Source organism: Eptesicus fuscus, chromosome 2 (assembly GCF_027574615.1).
Source record: "Eptesicus fuscus isolate TK198812 chromosome 2, DD_ASM_mEF_20220401, whole genome shotgun sequence".
NCBI classification, from domain to species: domain Eukaryota; kingdom Metazoa; phylum Chordata; class Mammalia; order Chiroptera; family Vespertilionidae; genus Eptesicus; species Eptesicus fuscus.
The window spans coordinates 59,667,428-59,689,826 of record NC_072474.1 but is presented as its reverse complement, the minus strand read 5'-3'; the positions used below and the strand labels follow the sequence as shown (position 1 = coordinate 59,689,826).

The 22,399-nt window shown below is 37.3% G+C and overlaps 1 protein-coding gene across 2 annotated transcripts; it reads left to right on the top strand.

Moving 5' to 3' along the window:
• Positions 1–1,881: 1,881 nt before the first annotated feature.
• SPP1 (secreted phosphoprotein 1) lies at positions 1,882–8,927 on the top strand. 2 transcript variants are annotated; one of them, XM_054723243.1, is made up of 7 exons: positions 1,882–1,935; positions 3,047–3,114; positions 3,227–3,265; positions 5,563–5,643; positions 5,933–5,974; positions 7,020–7,343; positions 8,081–8,927. In XM_054723243.1, exons 2-7 carry the CDS (start codon positions 3,061–3,063, stop codon positions 8,483–8,485), a joined length of 945 nt encoding a protein of 314 aa, XP_054579218.1. In that variant the 5' UTR covers positions 1,882–1,935; positions 3,047–3,060; the 3' UTR covers positions 8,486–8,927. The 2 variants fall into 2 exon arrangements, with proteins under 2 accessions (XP_054579218.1, XP_054579224.1); XM_054723249.1 differs by lacking the exon at positions 5,933–5,974.
• Positions 8,928–22,399: the final 13,472 nt, after the last annotated feature.

The window sequence follows — 22,399 nt, the reverse complement described above, 5'->3', positions numbered from 1 at the left end:
ACTAAATTGACAATATGACTAACTTATGTGGTCAATGTGTCTAAAGAGAAAAAACAACAATAATTTTTAAAAGCAGAAATAAGAAGTCTGTTTTGCAATTTTATAACCTGCATGTCATATTTTATAGAGATAGCTGCCATCTGAATTATTGAAATGTAGGCTTAGAACCCACAAATCAATAATATCAATTCATTTGGAATGCATCCCATTTAAAAGATACATATTTCCCCAACACCCACAATGTTAGCAGTATAACCTAAGGATTAGTTATACTGCTAACACTGCAAGAAATTATTTAATCCATATTTACATTAAAAGCAATATTCAGTAAAGAGAAGCTGACACCTTAGGTCTAACTAATATTAAAAGGGGTCATTTATCTTTAATCTCACTTCACACACGAATCTTACAATGACGATAGGAGGTAAATGAATAATGCAATTTCCTTTTCACAGCTGAGAAAGCTAAATGGAGAGATTGAGTACATAATTTAAAGACAATATTAAATATTTTGAATGGACTCAGAGCTCTGTTAATTTCTTTTCCAATATTCAGACTCCATTTGTGATTTTTTTCTCTCACTCAAATACCTTTTAAATACCCAGAAAAGTGTTAAATATGTATTTTTTTACATTTTCTTATTAAGTCATCAACTTCATATATCCTGAGAGAAAAACTAGAAAAAGATGATTCAGAAATCTAACCCATTCCTTTAAAGGTGTGTAAATTAAACTAGTGATGTACACAATTTAAAGGTCTTACATCAAGTCTTATTCTAATAACCCATTTCATCTAAAGACACTGCAAATCACGAAGACTTGCTGCTCCTATATTTCAGTCACAGTTTACACACACAGTGTTTAAAATATGCATATAATATGTGCCACGTAATTTTGTTTTCCACAGACTAATTTATTTAATCCTCTAAAACCCCTATGAGCTAGGGAACAGTGTGTGCATGTGACAGATGAGGAGGCAGGTGTAGGTCGGCTGAGGTCACACAGCTATTGAGTGGCAGAGTGGGATTCAAAGCCGCTGTCTGGCTCCCAAAGCAGCACTCTCAAGCAATCACCCTGCTCTCGGAAACCACTTTATTCTGTAGCATCTAAAGCAAATTACCTCTCTTTTATGTAACAAGTTATCAGATTAATCACCTCTAATCAATTCAAACTGTGCAACAAAAATCCACGTCCTTGTAAGGTCATTGTAAGTCCAACTTCATGGGCACGAACATGGACTTTCATGTCTCTAATGCCATTTGTCTAAATAACAAGCTGCTTCATACTTGACATCACAAAACCAAGCCAGACTAAAGGATGGAGGGAGGATATCTGAGACCTTTGTACACCTGAACAACAGCCTTGCAGCTCTTAAATAAATAACAATGGCGGGGCAAATTTAGTTGCACGTATTACCTTAATCTCTTTTTAAAACTGAAATAAACCCCATTCTATTTAATTTTATTTGGGACTGGTTTTATATTAACAGTTTTTCTTCTAATTCAGAAATTATAAAGTCTTTGTAAGAACTAGTCATTTCCCCCCTTTTTTAATGGGACTCCAAGGTGCCCTTTCAGGATGCTGAATGTCATTCCCATAAATGAAAATGCCAGTTAATGATATTGTAGAGAAGTAATGTTTTAACTCTGGAGTGTGTGTGTGTGTGTGTGTGTGTGTGTGTGTGTGTGTGTGTGTGTGTGTGTACCACAAAACCAGAGGGGGAAGTGTGGGAGCAAGTGGGTTGGGCAGTGGCAAAAAACCTCATGACACATCTCTCCGCCTCTCTGTGTTGGGGGCGGGGGGATGTGTCTGGAGCAGCATTTAAATACTGGGAGGTCCTGGCTGTCAGCAGCAAGAGGAGGAGACAAGGAGTGCAGCACCATCTGGACTCTCCTCTCAGACCAGTGGCAGCCTTCTCAGCCAGCAGCGGACCAAGGTAAGCCTGCAGTGTGCTATCCTGCTGCTGCTGTCCTATACGTTCAGTTCCGTTCATGGGGAAGGTCAAGTTGTAAGGAAAAGAGCATCACTGTAATGCTGTTTATCATGTTTAAATTGTTTTAGTCTTTTGAATAAGCCTGCTAGCTACATAGCAGATCTCCTACAGACCAGCTATTTTGAAAGCCAGTCAATATAAAACCTAAAAATCCTTCTACTCAGTCCTCAAAAGAAATGATACTATCTCTTCCAATTAGAAAAAAAAAGAAAAAGGTACAATTCTATGCCCCTGTGGGATGATTATACCCATATCATTTTAAACGGATAGATGGTTGTGGAGGCATTTCAAAGGAAAAGGATCTTCAGTGCTAATGTAAGCTCATGAGAATGCTGTTTTTAATTATTTGACTTATACTATTTTCAAGGGGAAAAAAATTTCTGAATATTTTTTACTTCTCTGTATTTACCTATTAAAATTTTCACCAAAAACTTGTATGACATTATGCAGACTTACTGCAAATAACAAAGCTGTTGATTGTTTTCAATGTTTCCTTTCTTGTTTCAAATTTCTAGAATAACTTATTTTCTAGAATAACTAATTTTAGAAATAGCTTTGTTGCACCGAAGTAGCACCTTTTTAATAATTTAAGTTAAAAATCACACTTGAAATGCATGCTGAAAAAATGGAGAAAGCAAATTTCTTTCATAGTTTTATTTTATTGCTCTTTGTGTTTTTCTTCTCTGAAAAGTAAAAGTCTCACACTAATTATTTTAATTAAATTACTGTTAGTCTGTGTTTAGGTTTAGATAGCTGGCAATGTCAGGAACTAATGGTGTGATCTCTGGAACTCTAAATTTAAAAGTTGAATAAATATAGACTTGTAAACTTCCTCTCTCCCTTGCCCAATAGGGAAAGAGAGAATAGAGGTAGCATTACAAATATTAAATCAAAAGGACCATAATATTAAAAAGAAAAAATTCCTCTAGGAAGTAGAAAATATTCTACAGAAAATGTATTTTATTTGTGATTATTTTGTAATATGGTAGAATAATAAGGTATCACATTTTTAACCTGTGAAGAGGTCAAATATTCATTACAAAATATTTTGCAGGAAAAATCACCACCATGAGAACTGCAGTGATTTTCTTCTGCTTCTTAGCCATCACTTATGCCTTTCCAGTGAGTACTGCTGAATCTTAAGGAAAATTTCTCAAAATCAGTTAAATGGATGCCCCCAGGTGCTGGGCACACATTCACGTTGTAATCTTTCTTCATCTTTTCTGTTTCAAAGGTTAAACATGCTGATTCTGGCAGCTCTGAAGAAAGGCAGGTAAGCATCTTTTAGATTTAGAATAGAATTAAATTATTTATGCAGCTGTTTCAAGAAGCACTACAAACGTATCTGTTGCAATTTTACTTATTATCAGAGCCAAGACTTTTAATTTATAAGTAATTGGCTGCCTGTCAACTTAGGCTAGTGCCAATCCCAGTATAATTTTTAACAAATATGTGTTCCACACACTGAACTAGATTTTTTGTATACTAAAATAGTGTTCTATGCCATTATTACTTGTGTAAAATTAGTTCTCTGAAGTTGCATGACTTTTTTTTCCACATTCAACATACTGTTCTAGAAGTAGAAAATCCCAGCCTTGTTTTTACTTAGTGGAAGGCTTAATTAAAAATGCGCCTCATGTATTAGACAGTTTACATAACTGCAATATTCACAGTATGTTCTAAGATATTTGCCAAGAAGCCCATTATAAAAAGAAAGTCTATTATGCTATTTGTATCTATTAGGCTTGTCAGCTGACTTTAGATCACAGTTCTCTAACCAAACATAAGACCAAATCAAACTCTTTATTATAATTATTTGACCAGCGCCATACAGGTACCTGCCCCTCCACAATAGGTGAAACTGTGCCAGGCAAACAACAAATGGGCATTGTCCCGAGGAGCCTGGACAAAAAGACACAGGGTTCAATTCAGACTAGCAGAATAAAGGCCAATATAGAGTTTCCTGGAGTCACTGTAATTAGATTGCTTAATGAAGATACTAAGAGAGGTATTGTTGCATGTGGTTGAGTGTGCAAGTATGTGTGCGTAGGTGTGTCTGTTTTCCAAGTGATTTAAGAACACAAGTATTGTTTGAATTACAACAATAAGCCAGAAAAATTAACATTTTCAGAGAAGAGAGAGGTCACACTATTTGAAGCACAAAAATAATGTCTTTTTAATAAAAAATATATATGACATATGAAGCCATGGCAGTATAAGTTATTAAATGACATTTAGGAGATGAGTGAAGAGTTCAACCTACTAGAATCCTAGACATGAGACCTAGTCGGACATATGGGAAGTCTATAAGGAGACACCTCTGAAGATGAATACTGGTTATCTGTAAGCGTTATGATCACTGGGTAGATTTTAGTCTATTTTGCTTGGTTTTATTTTCTTCATATTACTTTTATAAATTATAAATTTAACCTATAAATACATTCTCCCTAAACATGTATTACATGTATCATCAGGAAATAGACATATTTGTAAAATATATAGTATAACATATTTCTATATAATACTTACATAAATATATTTTTTTAAGAAAGAGGGAAACTTTGAACTCATCTAGACCAGTAGTTTTTCGTACCTTTTTAAAGCAAAGCTTTCATAGAAGCCCAACCTGAAGCTGCTCTGGCTACAGCCAGCCATGGAGAAGTGCAATGTGATGACTGGTTTCCTCCCTTCTCTTCTCCCCCCCAAACCCCCAACCACCTTGGTGGCTGCAGAAAGAGCTCTATGGAACCCTCAGGGTTCTCGTTCTCATTGACTTCCATGAGCAATACAGCCCATCAGATGACATGCATTCAGAGCAATTTCCCTCCTCTGTACTAGCATATCATCAACATTGTCCAAATAAATAACGGGGCTGAAAAGCAGAGGACATTCCATTCATGTCTTTGGCACCCTAGAGCAATAGAACTTTGGTGAGATGATGTTAATATTTTTTTCCTCACCGTCCACTAAGATAGCCACTAGACTCGTGAGGCTATTAAACATTTAAAATGTAACTAGTGCAACCGAGAAACTGAAATTTTCACTGAATTTTAATTCAATTTAAATAGCCACCTAGTAGAGGAGACCTTGAAGATCTCCTATGCTCATTAAGGGCACCTGTTTTAGTTGTACTTTATCTGAGAGGAAATTTCAGCTAGAAAACATAGGACAGGAGAGCAGAGTGTTAAGATCAGCGTGGAGAGCCAGTGTGATGGATTTGAACCTTGACTCTTAACTTCACTGTGGCTTAGTTTCTCCTGATCTGCAACATGGAAATAGGGATAATACCTATCTCATAGGGGGTTGAGAGGATTAAATGAATGAAAACATGTAAATCACTTTGGAAGGGTACCTGGCCCACAGTAAGTGCTTTGTAAGAGTTTATTAAATGAATCTGCAAGAAAAAATAAGTTAGAAAAGGGGTATCTAAGGCTCTGGTTGAAAATATACATGCATATTACTCTTATCTATCAGTATTGATGAAGTATAGTTGTTTTTTAAGTGTATCACTTAGAGATCTTTATGTTTCTTTTTAAAAATAATGACAAATATGCAACTTTTTTTTTGTAGCTTTACAACAAACACCCAGATGCTGTAGCCACATGGCTAAAGCCTGACCCATCTCAGAAGCAGAATCTCCTAGCACCACAGGTATTTTTAAATTTAATTATTTTAAAAAATTGTATGTCTTGCAATTAAAGAACAGCAACAAAACAGATATAGCCACCAACCAGACCACTGGGCTGGTTAAGTAGGTCCTCATGCCTGTTAGCAAATGCAAGCTTAGGGCACCAACTAATGTGACATGTTGACTTTTTCCCCTTTAAGTCATTCACCAACAAAGCTGAAAAATAACACCTGCTTTGGATGGAAAGGGCTAACTTTTGAATAAAAAGGTTAAGCATGTATGCTATACACTGATATGTCTTTCCTTCTTCAGAATACTGTATCCTCTGAAGAAACTGATGACTTCAAACAAGAGGTGAGTTCCCACTTTGAATCAGAGGCCCACCATGCCTTGGAGAGACAAAGAAGCCACTCTTTATCCTAATGACATTACCTGAGTTTGATTCTAACAAAATTCTGTGAACAAATTTTCCAGTAAAATATGTATTTACTAAATGCCAGAAATACCAGATTTTTTCTGATAAGTTTAGTGTGGCAGGAAATGTTTACTAATGTCTGTTATTTGAAATACTAAGCCTCTTGCAATTGATTTAAGGTATTTTATAGATGTCTTATCTAATGTCTGACACACATCTAATAAATACCTATAAACCCAAGATTTTGCCTCTAGGAATATTTCTGTTCCTAACATAATGGTTTTTTTGGTAACTATTATTAGGGCTGTTAATGAGGACTTTTTATTAGGACTAGTAATATATTTGCTAAGCAAAGAAATGTTTGTTTTCCTTAAGATTCTGTTTGAATATACTAAGATTTCCTAGCAAGCTAAGTTAGATAAATGACCTAGTATATTTGCTAGTTGGAATTTAATAGACATTAACTGGCTAATTCAATTGACAGATCTAAGCTGCACTTTATACACATGCGTAACAGTCACTTTTTGATGATCCATGATAATAAGGAGGTAATTTTAGGTTTTGCTGCATGATGATGTTCTGATATCCTGAGAATTTTCATTTTTAATACAAAAAATAATCTCACAAAAAATTATGTATCTGTATTTATGCATTATTAAATTTGGCCTATTAAATGTCTAATGTGAACCAGAAAAAACATTATCAATATAAATATTATACTCATATATCTTACTTGAAAATATCTAGAAAAATAATTTTTATGGGAAATCAAGAAAAATACTTTAATTATGATTCCATTTATCCTTGTTAAAAAAGAAATTGGAAGGTGCTCACTTTAGCTCTTAAAAGCCATTGAGGGCATGGTTGTGGATGCAGAGATACTGAAACTAAATAAAAGAAAGACAGTAAAAGACTAATGCACTGTAAAGGCTAAGGGAAAATTAAAACACTTACACTAATTTTTCTGGCCATCTTGGTTTTTAGACTCTCCCAAGTAAGTCCAATGAAAGCCAGGACCACACAGATGATGTGGATGATGATGATGACGAAGATCATGTGGATAGCCAAGACTCCATCGACTCAAATGACTCAGATGACGATGATCATACTGATGACCCTGACACTTCTGACGAGTCTCACCATTCTGATGAATCTGACGAACTGGTCACTGATTTTCCCACTGACTTTCCTGGAACCCCTTTTGCCACTCCCGCTGTCCCCACAATAGACACAAATGATGGCCGAGGTGATAGTGTGGCCTATGGACTGAGGTTAAAATCTAAGAAGTTACACAGATCTGGAGTCCAGGTAAGCCCTTTAACAGACATATTGGATGGTTATGATTGGAGCCCAATTCTATGAACCAGAGTCTGCATATTCACTTATTCATTCATGCATTTATTCATTCAGCATTATTACTATTATTATTATTACTTTATGACCATTGAATATGAGACCTTTTCCCGTTAGTGGTTTTTTTTAAATATATTTAAGTCCACATAATTTCTCTCTAATTTTGTCTCTCAATCACAATGCTATTTTTCCCCAAATTCTGGTGGTAAAGCATTTATCCTATTCACTTTTTTTTTTTTTTAGATTAAAAGGAGACTTTGAAAAACAGCAATTACTTGTACAATACAATGGTCACATTTTGAAGTTAAATACCTAAGAGGAATGGTAGAGTTGCAAATTACACTGAACCTATAGTCAAAAGATCTGGATTTGATAACATAGCCACCCCTCACTTTACTTTTTAACTTTCAATTCACGTTTCCTTTACGTAAAACAGAGATAAGGAGACCTACCTCATAGGTTTCATCACATATATCATTGATGTACCTATTACATCAAAGGAGATAACACATGAAAGGGCTTGGTGAAATATAAAGTAACATGCTAGTATTTTATTTTATTTTTTTTTACTTCAGCCAAATTTAGACAATTTTCAGTATAAATTGGCCTAAAAGTTTGAGAGCAGGAAAGAATTACAATGTGCCTTTTCCTGGCTGTCATTTCATTCTTCTTCCATTTGTGCTGTGATTCAGTATCCTGATGCTACAGAGGAAGACCTTACGTCACACATGGAAAGCGATGAGATGGATGATGCACACAGGGCCATCCTTGTTGCCCAGGGCCTGCCCGTGGCTTCTGATTGGGACAGCCGTGGGAAGGACAGCCAGGAAACACGTCATCTGGATGACCACAGTGTGGAAATCCACAGCCAGGAGCTTGCCAAAGAATATAAGCTGAAGGCAATGGATGCGAGCAATGAGCATTCTGATGGGATTGATAGTCAGGAAAATTCCAGAGTCAGCCATGAGTTCCACAGCCGAGAATTGCATAGCCATGAAGACAAACTGGCCTCAGATCCTCAGAGTGAGGAACAAGATAAACATCTCAAATTTCGCATTTCTCATGAATTAGAAAGTGCATCATCTGAGGTCAATTAAAAAAAGAAAAATACAATTTTCTGGTTTTAGTTAAAAGGGAAAAATACCTTATAACGAGGTGGGAGACAGTATGAAATGCTTATTTCTCAGCTTAGGTGGTGAATGTATATGTATGTGAATCTGGAAATAGATAATGTTTTTAATCAATAGTTTAGTGTGTGGCTTCATGTAACAACTTTGTAAACTAAAAGCTTCAGGGTTTAGTCTATGTTCTCTCCATATAAGTAATGCAAATTAACACTGTATTTTAATGTTTGCTATTCTTTTACAAATAGAAATTTATGTAGAAGCAAACAACATGCTTTTTGCAGAAGTAAACAAAATACTTTTACACAATTATAAGAGAATATAAAATTTAGTCACTATAATTGTTTGTTTTTCAAATTAGTGTACATTTTGTTGTGATTATTTTTGTTTACATGAATAAATCTTTTATCTCGAATGTAGTGAGAGTTTGGTGATGTCAATTGCTCTCCCTGTATTTGGTTTCCCACAGTTGCTCAACAACTAACAGATGTAACCATTTTAACGAACGTGCTGGACTTGGTAGGGAGCAATCTAGGAACTGCTGCATCAACTGTACAGGTTCTGGATTGAGCTAAGTTCCTACCCAAGGAAACAGGTGTCAAGTAGGGATGGATATTCAGCCAGAAATCTTCCAACCAGGCAGGGCTCTTTAAGCTGCTTCCACTGAGTGAAAGCAGAATTTTTTAAATTTTTATAAAGCTGATATAAAAGCTAACAAAAGCCTACTGGGGTTGTGGGGGAAGAGAAGGGCTGGAGAGGGTCAATGGGGGAAAAAGAGGGGACATATGTAATACTTTCAACAATAAAGATTTTTTAAAATAAATAAATAAATAAAAATAAATAAATAAAATAAAAGCTAACAAAATTCCTAGATGCAATCACACATGAATTTTATTGTTTCTCATCACTCCATTAATTTGCTCAGTAAATCTATTGTTTTTGTGTCCTTGGTTGGAAACTTGGGTAGGTTCCATAGCTATTCTGATCACTCATAGAAAATAAATAGTGCCTTGCAATGGAAAAACTTTTAATGCAGTTTCAGGTAAAAATCAAATTTATCAATTTCATTCAAAATGAAAAGTTTTGCAAACCTAAAGTGGAGCAAGCATCTTTATGTCCCTGTTTTACCCTCTGCTCTTTCTAAAACTAGAAATTCCATTTGGAACTTTAAAATTTTTCTGTTAAACAACTCTCAGGACAAAAAGGGTGAATTTTAATTGTGTAAATTTCTTAAAAAATAAGAATCATAATGAAACCATAAAATTAATAGAGTGATCACAGAAAATCCATAGCCTTAATTCTTGCAGCAGCAGCAACAACAACAAAAAGAATAAAAATAAAATACATTAAGCTCCATCTTAAAAAGCAGAAAAAGCCAGTGAAGCAAAGCAAACATATAAGAAAAGAAAAATAAAGTTGAAAACAAAAGGGATGAGGTAGAGAACAGAAAAAAAAGTAGAAATTAATAAATCAAAATACTGATTCTTTAAAAAAAAAAAAAGAAGTCAACAAAATAGATAAGCCACTAGCTAATCCAATAAAAGGAGAAAGGCAGAAATCACAAGTATAAAAACAAGGAGATAACCAATGAAACAGGAAATTTTAAAAATTGAGCCCGGCCGGCATGGCTCAGTGGTTGAGTGTCAACCTATGAACCAGGAGGTCACAGTTCAATTCCAGGTCAGGGCATACACTTAGGTTATGGGCTCAATCCCCAATGTGGGGCATGCAGGAGGCAGCCAATCAATAATTCTCTCTCATCATTGATGTTCCTATCTCTCTCTCTCTCTCTCTCCCTTTCCCTTCCTCTCTAAAATCAATAAAAAATATTCTTTCAATACAATAAAAATAAAAATTGAAAGAGACTACTTTGCACAAAACAAATGAAAAATCTAAATGAATTGGATTATTTTCTAGGAAAATACAATTTACCAAAATTGACCTTGCTAGATATATTTCTGTAGAGGAAAGCATAGATATATTTCTGCAGAGGAAAGATAAAATATGATTAAAAAAATAAGTATAAAAACTAGACCCAAATGATTTTACAGGGGAATTCTAGTAAACTTTCAATGACCAGATAATCCCAATACCATTTAAATTGTAGCAGAGAAGGAAAACTGTCAAGTGATCTTCATGAAACTGTGACACCAAAACCTGGTAAATATTGCAAACACACACAAAAAAAACTATGAAGCATTCTCACTCATGACTAGCAATAAATGAGTTTTGAGTAGCCTAGCTGGTTGGCACAGTGGTTGAGCATCAACCCATGAACCAGGTAGGCATGATTCAACTCTCGGTCAGGGAAAATCCCCAGGTTTCTGGCTCAATTCCCAGTAATTGATGTACAGGATGCAGCCCATCCATGTTTCCCTCTCTCCCTCTCCCTTTCTTCTCTCTCTCTCTCAAATCAATAAAAACATATTTTTTTAAAGTCTTGAATAAAATGCCAGCAAACAGAATCTAAAATCAAATGTAAATAATGCATAATAGCCCTAGCTGGTTTGACTCAGTGGATAGAGTATGGTCTGAGGACTGAAGGGTCCTGTGTTCAATTCCAGTCAAGGGCACATTATTCTCTCTCATTATTGATGTTTCTATCTCTCTCTCTCACTCTCCATTCCTCTCTGAAATCAATAAAAATGTATATATTTTTAGAAAATACTTAATAATCAAGGTGGGAGAAGTATTCTTAGACAATGATGCTTTAATATTAGTAAATTTATTCCTGTAATACACCATATAGTTAGATTAAGGAGAAAGATGTCCTTTGATTAGATCTACAGATTATTAAAAAGGACTTTGTGTAAGTCAGCTATTACTGTGAAAATGAGTAACAAACATTCCCAATATCTCAGTGGATTATAACATCAACTATTTTTCTTTTAACCACTCATTAGTCTGTGGGTAGCAGGGGTGGCTAAGCTTTAGACTGCAGGATGGATTCAGGTCTGCTTCATGTGTCTCTCTAACTGGGACTAGCAACTACCCAGGGCATGTCTTCCTGGTAGCAGAGGCACAAACACAACAGAGGTGAGTATTCTTAAGTTCATAAAAATAGAATGAACTTTAAAGGATACTTCCTTAGCATGATGAAATATTTTATATCTCAGCTTGTAAACCAGCATTATATTTAATGGAGAAACTTTAAAGGAATTCCCATTAAACTCCAGGACAAGACAAATCATAACTATTTACATGTATAAGAACTGAGAAAGAATTAAATTATATTATGTAGATTATATAATACTATACCTAGAAAACAAAGAATCAGTACTAAAAATAACAAGTAACAAGGTCTATAGGGTAGTGTAATATGAAAGTTACCTAAAAACATATACACAAAAAATACAAGCAATAACCATTTAAAAGTTATGATGTCATTTAATATAGAAATCAAAAAAGATAAAATACTTAACAGAAAATGTGCCAAAAATTATATTAGAAAATGTGTGAAAAACTCCTGTGCTTTTCTCATATAGAACAATTCAACATCATAAAGATGGCAATTCTCCCCAAGTAATATACACTGAGTGGCCAGATTATTATGATCTCTGAACGCATAATAATCTGGCCACTCAGTGTATATATAGTATATATATTAGAGGCCAGGTGCATGAATTTGTGCATGGGTGGGGTCCAGGCCAGCCTGGCCAAGGGGAGGGGACATGGACGGTTGGCTGGCCTGCCTGCTGGTTGAACTCCTGGTCGACGGGACAATTTGCATATTAGCCCTTTATTATACAGGATATACACTGAGTGGCCAGATTATTATGCATTCAGAGGTCATAATAATCTGGCCACTCAGTGTATAAATGTAATGTGATTCCAATGAAAATAAAAGTTTTACCTAGAGCTATACAAGCTAATTCTAAAGCTCATGTGGGAAAATAAACATACAATAATATAAAGGAAATTTTTGAAAAATACAAGCAATAAGGAAGGACTAGCCTTAAGAAATATTAAATCAGACTATAAAGCATCTCTAATTAAAAAATACTGTGTTACTGGCAAGTGAATAGAGACAGTAACGAGAATATCAGTTCAGAAATAGACCCAAGTGCCTGTGGAAATTGCTGGATGGTATTTAAGATCACGTGGGAGAAGATGGACTTTTAAATAAATGATGCTGAGTGACTGGACATCCACTCAGAAAAAGATAAAATTGGATCCATAGCTCACACCATACATCTAAGTAATCTCCAAAGAAACTATAAAAAATATTTTAAAAAATACATGAGGGAGTTAATCAGGGTGTGGGGAAAGTTTTCTACAAGGAGACTCAACCATATCACCTGCTAAAGACTAAAATTCATATGTTAAAGTCTAACGCCCAATGTGAGGGTATTTGGAGAGTGATTAGGATTAATGTCCTTATAAGAGAGGCCCCTAGAGTTCCCTCGCCCCTTCCACCATGGGAGGACACAGTAAGAAGAGGGCCATCTATGAACCAAAGAGTAGGCCCTCACCAGACGCCTAATCTACTGATGCCTTGAACTATGAGAAGTAAATATTTCTTATTTATAAGGCACCCCGTCTTTTGGTATTTGTGTTATAGTAGCCTGAACAGAGAAGACAACACCATCCTTGTAGCCATCATCAGTCAAGAGCAGTGACCCTTTGGGTTCCCCATGTACTTGCTTCAGTTGGCACCTCATCACAACCACAGGTAACCGCTTTATTAGCTGTCTTTTCCCTGCATGCCAGAAAATACAAGCATCCCGTTTCCCATTGGCAAGTGGCTCAGCACTGTGCTCAAGTCCAAAGGCATGACCGAGTTCATCCAGAAATTGTATGTTTGAGTGGTGGTACCATTCAAGGACCACGCCCTGTACACTCTCAGTCGGGCTTCACTTAGAAGAGGGGACACAAACCAGCAATCTGAATAAGGAAAATTTAACGTAAAGAATTAGTAACAAACAGCACGTTAACCAGAGGAGATAAAAGAGAACCTTAGCCCTAGCTGGTTTGGCTCAATGGATGGAGCATCTGCCTGCGGACTGAAGGGTCTCAGGTTCGATTCCAACCAAGGGCACATTCCTGGGTTGCGGGCTCGATCCCCAGTGCGGGGCGTGCAGGAGGCAGCCGATCACTGATTCTCTCTCTCATTGATGTTTTTATCTCTCTCTCCCTCTCCCTTCCTCTCTAAAATCAATAAAATATATTTTTTTAAAAGAAGAAAGAAAAAAGAGAACCTTAAAAATATTGTTGGACTGAGAGTACCCACATAAGGAACAATTTGGAAAGAGGGGCCCCTCCCCAAAGCTAAGACTTAGACTTCACTAGCGAGGGTGTAGCTGCAGCCCAGAGGATGGCAGAGAAGTTTGCTGTTATCCTGAGTGGGAGCTGGTCCATAGCTGGTGGGTTGAAGTTGGCAAACAGGTCACTTCCCACAGGAGTGCCAGTAGACTGAGGCTGGCAAGCAGGAAACCGTGGGCCTTGCCTGCGGAGCAGGAAACTGCCTGCCAGGTGCCAGCAAAACGAGCCAGAGAGTGAGCACCGCTGAGTGTTCTGCCTACACATCACCTCACCTCACCGGCAGCTGCTCCATAGAAGGAGCTAGAAGAGAGGACGCTCACCAGCCCCAAGCCTGTTTCCCCGCGGTGTCCCTCCAGCGCCCTCTACTGTCAAAGCTTGCCGGGTGCCATCTGGCAAAGGAAGCAAGTTTGCAAAGTCCAACTCCAGTGTTGCAACGCGGGGCAGACACAATGGATTCTGAGCAGGACAGCAGTAAACTGATAGCTGTCACAGTCTCTGGGGAAATGGCTGATTCCTGTCCATGAACAAAATGAGTAAAAAATGAGCCTGGAAAATCTCTTTAATGATAGAATCCAAGGAAGCACTCAAAAACAAAATGGGGTCATATCCAAGGGACCAAAGAGCAGACTTGAAGGCGACGTCCATTGGCCAAAATGAAATAGTTGGAAAACAAAAAGAATAATGGCAGGAATGGATTATTCTTAATTGGATTTTTTAAAATTCATGAGTGTTTAGTGATACTATAAGAGAAGAGAAAGCATCAAAGAAAGATCTTCTTTACAGATGAAGGCCCACTAATAACAAATGTAGACAGAATAATAAAATTAGAAAAATCATTTTGCAATTTACAGTGTAATATTGATTCAGGAAATAATCACTAATGAATGTTAAGATCATTGCACAGAAGGTTATTGGGAATAGGATACTTATCCGGTCTCAGAAGACCACGCCACAAATTACTAATTCCAAAGGAAGAAGATGCTTTTCACTAGAGAGATTGGCTTCATTGATGTGATTGCTAGATATGAGCCTCCTAATGTGATGCCATAAGAAAAGTGCAACATCACCTGTGAAATATATTTGTAAGAAAATGTTTACCAGAATCAAATTGTAAGAAAACAAACAAACCTAGAATTTGAGTTACTCTATGATAACACTGGTCTGAACTTTCCTAAAAGTAAGGTTTCAGATAAAATACAGGACACTCGGTTGAATTTCAAACGAACAACAAATCATCTTTACGTATAAGCATAGGGTATATTATACTGAAAGATGATTCATTGCTTATCTGATGCTCAAATTAATTGAGCATCCATTTTTTTATTTTCTAAATCTGTCAATCCTACAAAAAAAGTCATAACCAAGGATAATTTATAAACTTTGATTGCCCCCTGGATTGAAAAAGAAAACTATAAAACACATTTGGGGGACAATTATGGTCATTTGAAAGTACATAGTATGTTAGATGATATTGTATAATTATTGTTAATTTTTTAGGTGTGATGATTGTGTCATGTTTGTGAAAGTAAATGTCCTTATTCTTAAGGGATGTAAAATAAAGTATTTAGGAGTGCATCTGGAAATATCTGCCAAAGCAATTTTGAGAAAGAAGAACAAATCTGGAGGCATCACACTTCCTGATATCAAACTATATTACAAAGCTATAGTAATCAAAACAGTATGATACAGACACATAAAACAATGAAACATAACTGGGAGCCCAGAAATAAATCCCTGTATATCACGGTCAACTAATCTTTGACAAGGGCACCAAGAATACTCTATTGGGAAAAAATAGTCTCTTCAAAAAATAATATTGGGAAAACCAGATGTTCACATCCAAAAGAAGTAATTGGACCCTTTTATTATACCACACACAAATAGTGTGCATTATACAGTGTTGGTGGAAATGTAAATTGGCACAACCTTTCTAAAAAATGGTATGAAGCTTCCTCAAAAATTAAAAAAAGAACTCTCATATGATGCTGCTTCTGGATATAAATAAATATATATATATATATATATACTGAGTGGCCAGATTTTTATGATCTCTGAACGCATTATATATATATATATATATATATATATATATATATATATATATATATGTTATGGCCATTATACATATAGAGTGGCCTTAATATGTATATATATATACTGAGTGGCCTCAGTGTGTGTGTGTGTGTGTGTGTGTGTGTGTATGTGTATGTATGTGTGTGTGTGTGTATGTGTATATATGTGTGTGTGTGTGTGTGTGTATATATATATATATATATATATATATATATATATATATATATATATTAGAGGCCCGGTGCATGAATTCATGCATGGGTGGGGTCCGGCCAACCTGGCCAGGGGGAGGGGACATGGGCAGTTGGCCAGACTGCCTGCTGGTCCAACTCCTGGTCGAGGGGACAATTTGCATATTACCCTTTTATTATATAGAATATACACTGAGTGGCCAGATTATTATGCGTTCAGAGATCATAATAATCTGACCACTCAGTGTATATATATAAAGGAAATGAATCAGTATCTTGAAGAGACATCTGCACTCCCCTGTTCATTGCAGCACATTCACAATAGCCAAGATATGGAAACAACTTAAGTCCATCGACAGATGAAAGGATAGAGAAAATGTGGGATATATATAATGGAATATAATTCACCCATAAAAAAGAAGCAAATCCTATCATTTGGAACAAATGGATGAAATCGGAGGACATTATGCTAAGTGAAATAAGATAGGTACAAGAAGGCAAATACTGTATTATCTCACTTCTATGTGGAATCTAAGTGACCTTGCACATGGTGATGACTTTTTAGGCATAACATCAGAGAGTAGGACAATGGTTGCCAGGACTAGGGTGTGAGAGAAATGGTGAGATGTTGGTCAAGGGCACAAACATTTGGTTATCTTAATATATAAAGAGGTAATATGCAAATTAGGCTGGGACACTGTAACGGGACGACCGGACAGGAGGAGGTTGTGCACACAGGTGAGGCCTGGAGCTCCAGTGGCCCGGAACGGACAAAGGCAGGGGGCCAGAGGGGGGGGGGGGGGGGGGGAGGCCTGGGGCAGAAGTCAGGCACGGGTCCCGGCCGCCCGCAGCCCTCAGCAGTGGTCCAGCCTGACTCCCACGGCAGCCAGCAGGATGCCTCCTCGCAAGGCAGGAGGTGGGGCGCCTCCTCGCACACGATTTCAATCACGCACTGGGCCTCTAGTAATATTAATAAATCTGGAGGATTTAATGTACAACATGGTGGTTATAGTTAATAATACAGTATTGTATACTTAAAATTTGGTAAGAGAGTAGATCTTAAGTGTTCTCACCACACACACAAAGAAAGATGACTATGTGAGGTGATTGCTTGTGGTAATCATTACACAATGTGTGTGTAATTAAATCATCATACGGTACAACTTTTTAAAAAATCATATCATAGCCCTGACTGGTTTGGGTCAGTGGATAGAGCATTGGCCTATGGACTAAAGGGTCCTGGGTTTGATTCGGGTCAAAGGCACATGCCGGGGTTACGGGCTCGATCCCCAGTGGGGGGCACATGGGAAGCAGCTGATCAATGATTCTCTCTCATCATTGATGTTTCTATCTCTCTCTCCCTCTCCCCTCTCCTCTGAAATCAATAAAAATATATCTTTAAAAAAATCACATCATATGCCTAATTATATACAATCTGTAAATCATGCTGCAATAAAACCTTATAAAAAACCCAAATGTAAATAGATGAAGTCCCTCTGTTCAAAGACAGATTCATATAATTGTAAAAAAAAGAATAATAAATCCTACATCATCTTTTGTTTCTCTTTGCTTTGTGTGCTTTGTTTATATACAGATAAATTTTTAAAAGAATTTGTAATATTACTATAAAAAATAGGATTAAAGCAAATAGCATGCAATAAAACAAGATTTTATTCCATATTGTTAATGATGTAACTATTATGAGCCATTATGCACCAAATAACAGGGCAACAAAATATTATGTACAAATATTATAACAACAATAAGTAACTGATGAAAAGATAATAATAAAAAACCTAGCCCTTGCATATGGTGATAACTTTTTAGCTATATCACCAAAGGTATAATCCATGAAAGAAGGAATTTTTAAGCAGGGCTTAATTAAAGTTAAAAATATCTGCTTTGTGCCCAGACAGTGTGAGCATTGGCCTCTGAACCAGAAAGTCACGGTTCAATTCCTGGTCAGGGCACATGCCTGGGTTGTGGACTCCATCCCCAATAGGGGGCATGCAGGAGGCAGCCAATCAGAGATTCTCTCTCATCATTGATGTTTCTATCTCTCTCTCTCCCTCTCCCTTCCTCTCTGAAATCAATAAAAATATTTATTTAAATAATAATAATAAAATAAAAATGTCTGCTTTGCAAAAGACAATGTCAAGAGAATGAGAAGACAAGCTATATACTGGGAGGAAATATTTTCAACAGACACATCTGATAAAAGACTGGTTTCTAAAATATATAAGGAACTCTTAAAAACTTAATAATAAGAAAATAAAAAATTCAATTAAAAAGTGGGTCAAAGACTTTAACAAACACCTTATCAGAGAAGATATACATATGGCAACTAAGCAAATGAAAGATATTCTACATCATATGTCATCAGGAAAATGCAAATTAAAACAACAGTAAGATACCTTACACAGCTATTAGAATGGCCAAAATCTAGAACACTGATAACATCAAATGCTGGCAAGGATATGAAGAAATGGGACCTATTATTCATTGCTGATGGAAATGCAAAATAGTACAGCCACTTCAGAAGGCAGTTTGGTGGTTTCTTACAAAACTAAATGTCCTCTTACCATATGATCCATTAATAGCACTTCTTGGTATTTACCAAAAGGAGTTGAAAATGTTTTGCATAAGTGAATGAATAAGTAAACTGTGGTATATTCAGACAACAGAATATTATTAAGAACTAAGAAAAAATTATTTATCAGACCATGAAAAGAAATGGAAAAAATTAAATGCATATTTCTAAGTGGAAGAAGCCAATCTCAAAAGGCTACATACTGTATGTTTTCAACTATATAACATTCTGGGAAAGAAAGTTAAAAAAATCATTGATTTCTAGGGGTTAGGGTGAGGGCAAGATAAAGGGGCAGAGCACAGAGGACTTTTAGGAAAGAGAAACTATTATTTTTGTATATACCACTAGAGGCCCCGTGCACGAAATTCGTGCACTCAGGGGGTGAGGGTCCTTCAGCCCGGCCTGTGCCCTTGGGGGATGTCCGATGGATGGCTTAGGCCTGCTCCCCACGTGGGCCTAAGCCATCCATTGGACATCCTTAGTGCTGCTGCAGAGGCGGGAGAGGCTCCCGCCACCGCCACTGCACTCGCCAGCCATGAGCCCGGCTTCTGGCTGAGTGGCACTCCCCCTGTGGGAGCTCAATGACCACCAGGGGGCAGCTCCTGCATTAAGTGTCTACTCCCTGGTGGTCAGTGTGCGTCATAGCGACTGGTCATTCCGCTGTTCGGTCGATTTGCTTATTAGCCTTTTATTATATAGGATAACAATGGATATATGTCATTACATATTTGTCCAAACCCTTAGAATATAGAACCCCAAGAGTAAGTTCTAATGTAAAACATAGATTTTAGGTGATAATGCTGTGTCAATGTAGGTTTATCAATTATAACAAATATACCACTTTGATCGGGATGTTGATAATCAAGGAAGCTATGCATGTATGTGGGAGTTATATGGGAGCTCTCTGTAACTTCTCGTTTTTAAAATATGTTTTTATTGATTCCAGAGAGAGGAAGGGAGAGTGAGAGAGGGATAGAGACATCAATGATGAGAGAGAATAATTGATGGGCTGCCTCCTGCACACCCCCTACTGGGGACTGAGCCTGCAACCCAAACATGTACCCTGACCGGGAATTGAACCATGACCTCCTAGCTCATAGGTGAACACTCAACCACTGAACCATGCTGGCCGGGCTAATTTCTTATTTTTTATTGTAAACCTGAAACTACTTTACAAACAGTCTTTAAATTGGGCTGTGACATAATAGCAGTGAAAATTTTTAACATATCAATTAAAAACACTTGGATTCATTTAGGAAGTAGATGGCATACTGAACAAGCGAATTTGACCAGGAGTTATACAGACCAGACCACCTTTTATACTAGGCTAATTTGGTCTAACTACTAAGGCATTAGCCTTCTGAGTATTCTATCCAATGACCCATATACAACAAGGTTTCTTTACTTTTGATGTTGAGAACTTGAAAAATTCCCCACTCTGAGAGAGCATCGGGAATATTCCCACTTGTTCCTCTGCCTCAGGCAGGTTCCTCAAATGCAGGCTCTGAAGCCTCCAGAACAACTTGGTGGAAATCTCTATGGAGTTCTTTTTCTGTGCAGTTAGCTCTCTCCTCTCTGGTACTCCAAATTCTATCCACCTTAGCCTCCCCAAATTCTCAACCTACTCTGTCTTCTCAACTGAGGGGGACTACACTACCATAGAGGAGCCCAGTTCTAGGGAATTACTGGAGAAGCCATAAGGTTCATCTAGTTTGCTTTTCTTCTTTCAAGAAATGCCTTTTGACCCAGCGATCCCACTTCTGGGAATACATCCTAAAAGAATCCAAACACCAATTCATCCTAAATACATCCTAAACACCAATTCAAAAGAATATGTACATTCCTATGTTCATTCCAGTGTTGTTTACAATAGCCAAGATCTGGAAAGAGCCCAAAGGTCCATCAGTAGATAAAAAGCTGTGGTACATTGACACAATGGAATACTACACAGCCATAAAAAAAGAAGGAACTCTTAATTTTTGTGACAGCATGATGGACCTGGAGAGTGTTATGCTAGTGAAATAAGCCTGTCATAGAAAGACAAATACCATATGATCTCACTTATATGTAGAATCTAATGAACAAAAATAAACTGATGAATAGAAACAGAGGCATGGATACATGGGACAGACTGACAGCTGTTAGAGGGGAGGGGGAGGACTGGATGAAAGAAGGTGAAGGGATTAGCCAAAGAATATATATCCATAACCCATAGACATAGGAAACAGTGTGGTGATGGCCAGAGGGAAGAAGGGCAAAGGGGGGGAGAGGGGGAGGGAGGCGAACATATGAAAACATTTTTCCTATGTTTATGAAAATAAGTTTTTAAAAAGAATTATTATTTGTCACTGCCAATGTTTGAAAACCATCCTATATAATAAAAGCCTAATATGCTAAGTGTCTGGTTGTCCATTCAACCAATCAAAGCACAATATGCTAATGTTATGCTAAGGCCACTCAACTGCTCACTATGACGTGCACTGACCACCAGGGGGCAGTCAGCCGGTTGATCAGTCGCTATGATGTGCACTGACCACCAGGGGCTCCAAGTAGTAGGTTAGCTTGCTGCTGGGGTCCGGCCAATCGGGACTGAGTGAGATGGGCCAGACACGCCTGGAGCCCTCTCATCATCCCTCCCCAACTGGTCAACCTCCCGCGTCCCTCCCAGCCCCGATTGTGCACGGGTGGAGTCCCTCAAACTGGCCTACACCCTCTCACAATCTGGGATCCCTCAGGGGATGTCAGAGAGACAGTTTTGGCCCAATCCCGCAGGCGAGGCTGAGGGACCCCACTGGTGCACGAATTTGTGCACCGGACCTCTAGTTCTTCATAAACGTGGACTGGTTTTTGTATTTGCTTAAAGTAAATGGGTAATTCTGTCCCTGTTGCTCCATCAGGGCCAAGAACAGATATTCTTTAAAAGTAATTTTAACATAAACCCAGTAGTTGAGCATTGAGCTATGAACGGAGGTCACAGTTGGATTCCCCTCAGAGTAGGACTTGCAAGAGACAGCTGATCAATGATTCTCTCTCATCATTGATGCTTCTGTCTCTCTCCCTCTCCCTTCCTCTCTGAAATCAATAAAATTACATTTTTAAAAAAGAATTTAAAAGTAATTTTAACTTATTAGAACATTGAAAAGGATCAACTAAAATACTATATGACCATGGAGAAATGAAAATGGAGCTAGCAGAATTCACAGGAGGAATTAAGGATTTAAAATACATTATTAGAGAAATAAAAAGCCACATTTGAGACTATAAAGACACAAAAGATACAGTAACACAGAGGGCATAATTTAAAAAAGCTCCTATTGAAAACAGAAATAGAAAATGGCAAAAAGAAAAACCATTAAAAAGGAGATAATACAGAAACCAAACACAGTATCTTCAGCATATGCATAATCGGTATTCCTAATTAAGAGACCAAAACAAATAAAACAGAGTATTTCTAAATTATTTCTTAAACACTTTCCTAAAATAAATGAAAAATTGAATTTTCTGGTTAAGCCTGTACAATATTTCCCAGAAAAAGTAAGTATGCTGCAAGTTGTTTCTTGCAGCAGGATAAGCTATATATATAAAAAGCTAGCAACCGGAATTCCGTAAGGACCAGAACGACCAGTTGCTATGACACCTACTGCAACCAGCCTCCCGTTGCCCCTCCCCACAGCTGGCCCTGCCCCTGATCGGCCTCTCCCACCCCAAACAACCCAAAGCCCCTCTGCCCAGCCAGCCCCGCCCCTGGTCGCTCCCCTCCCCAGTAGGGGG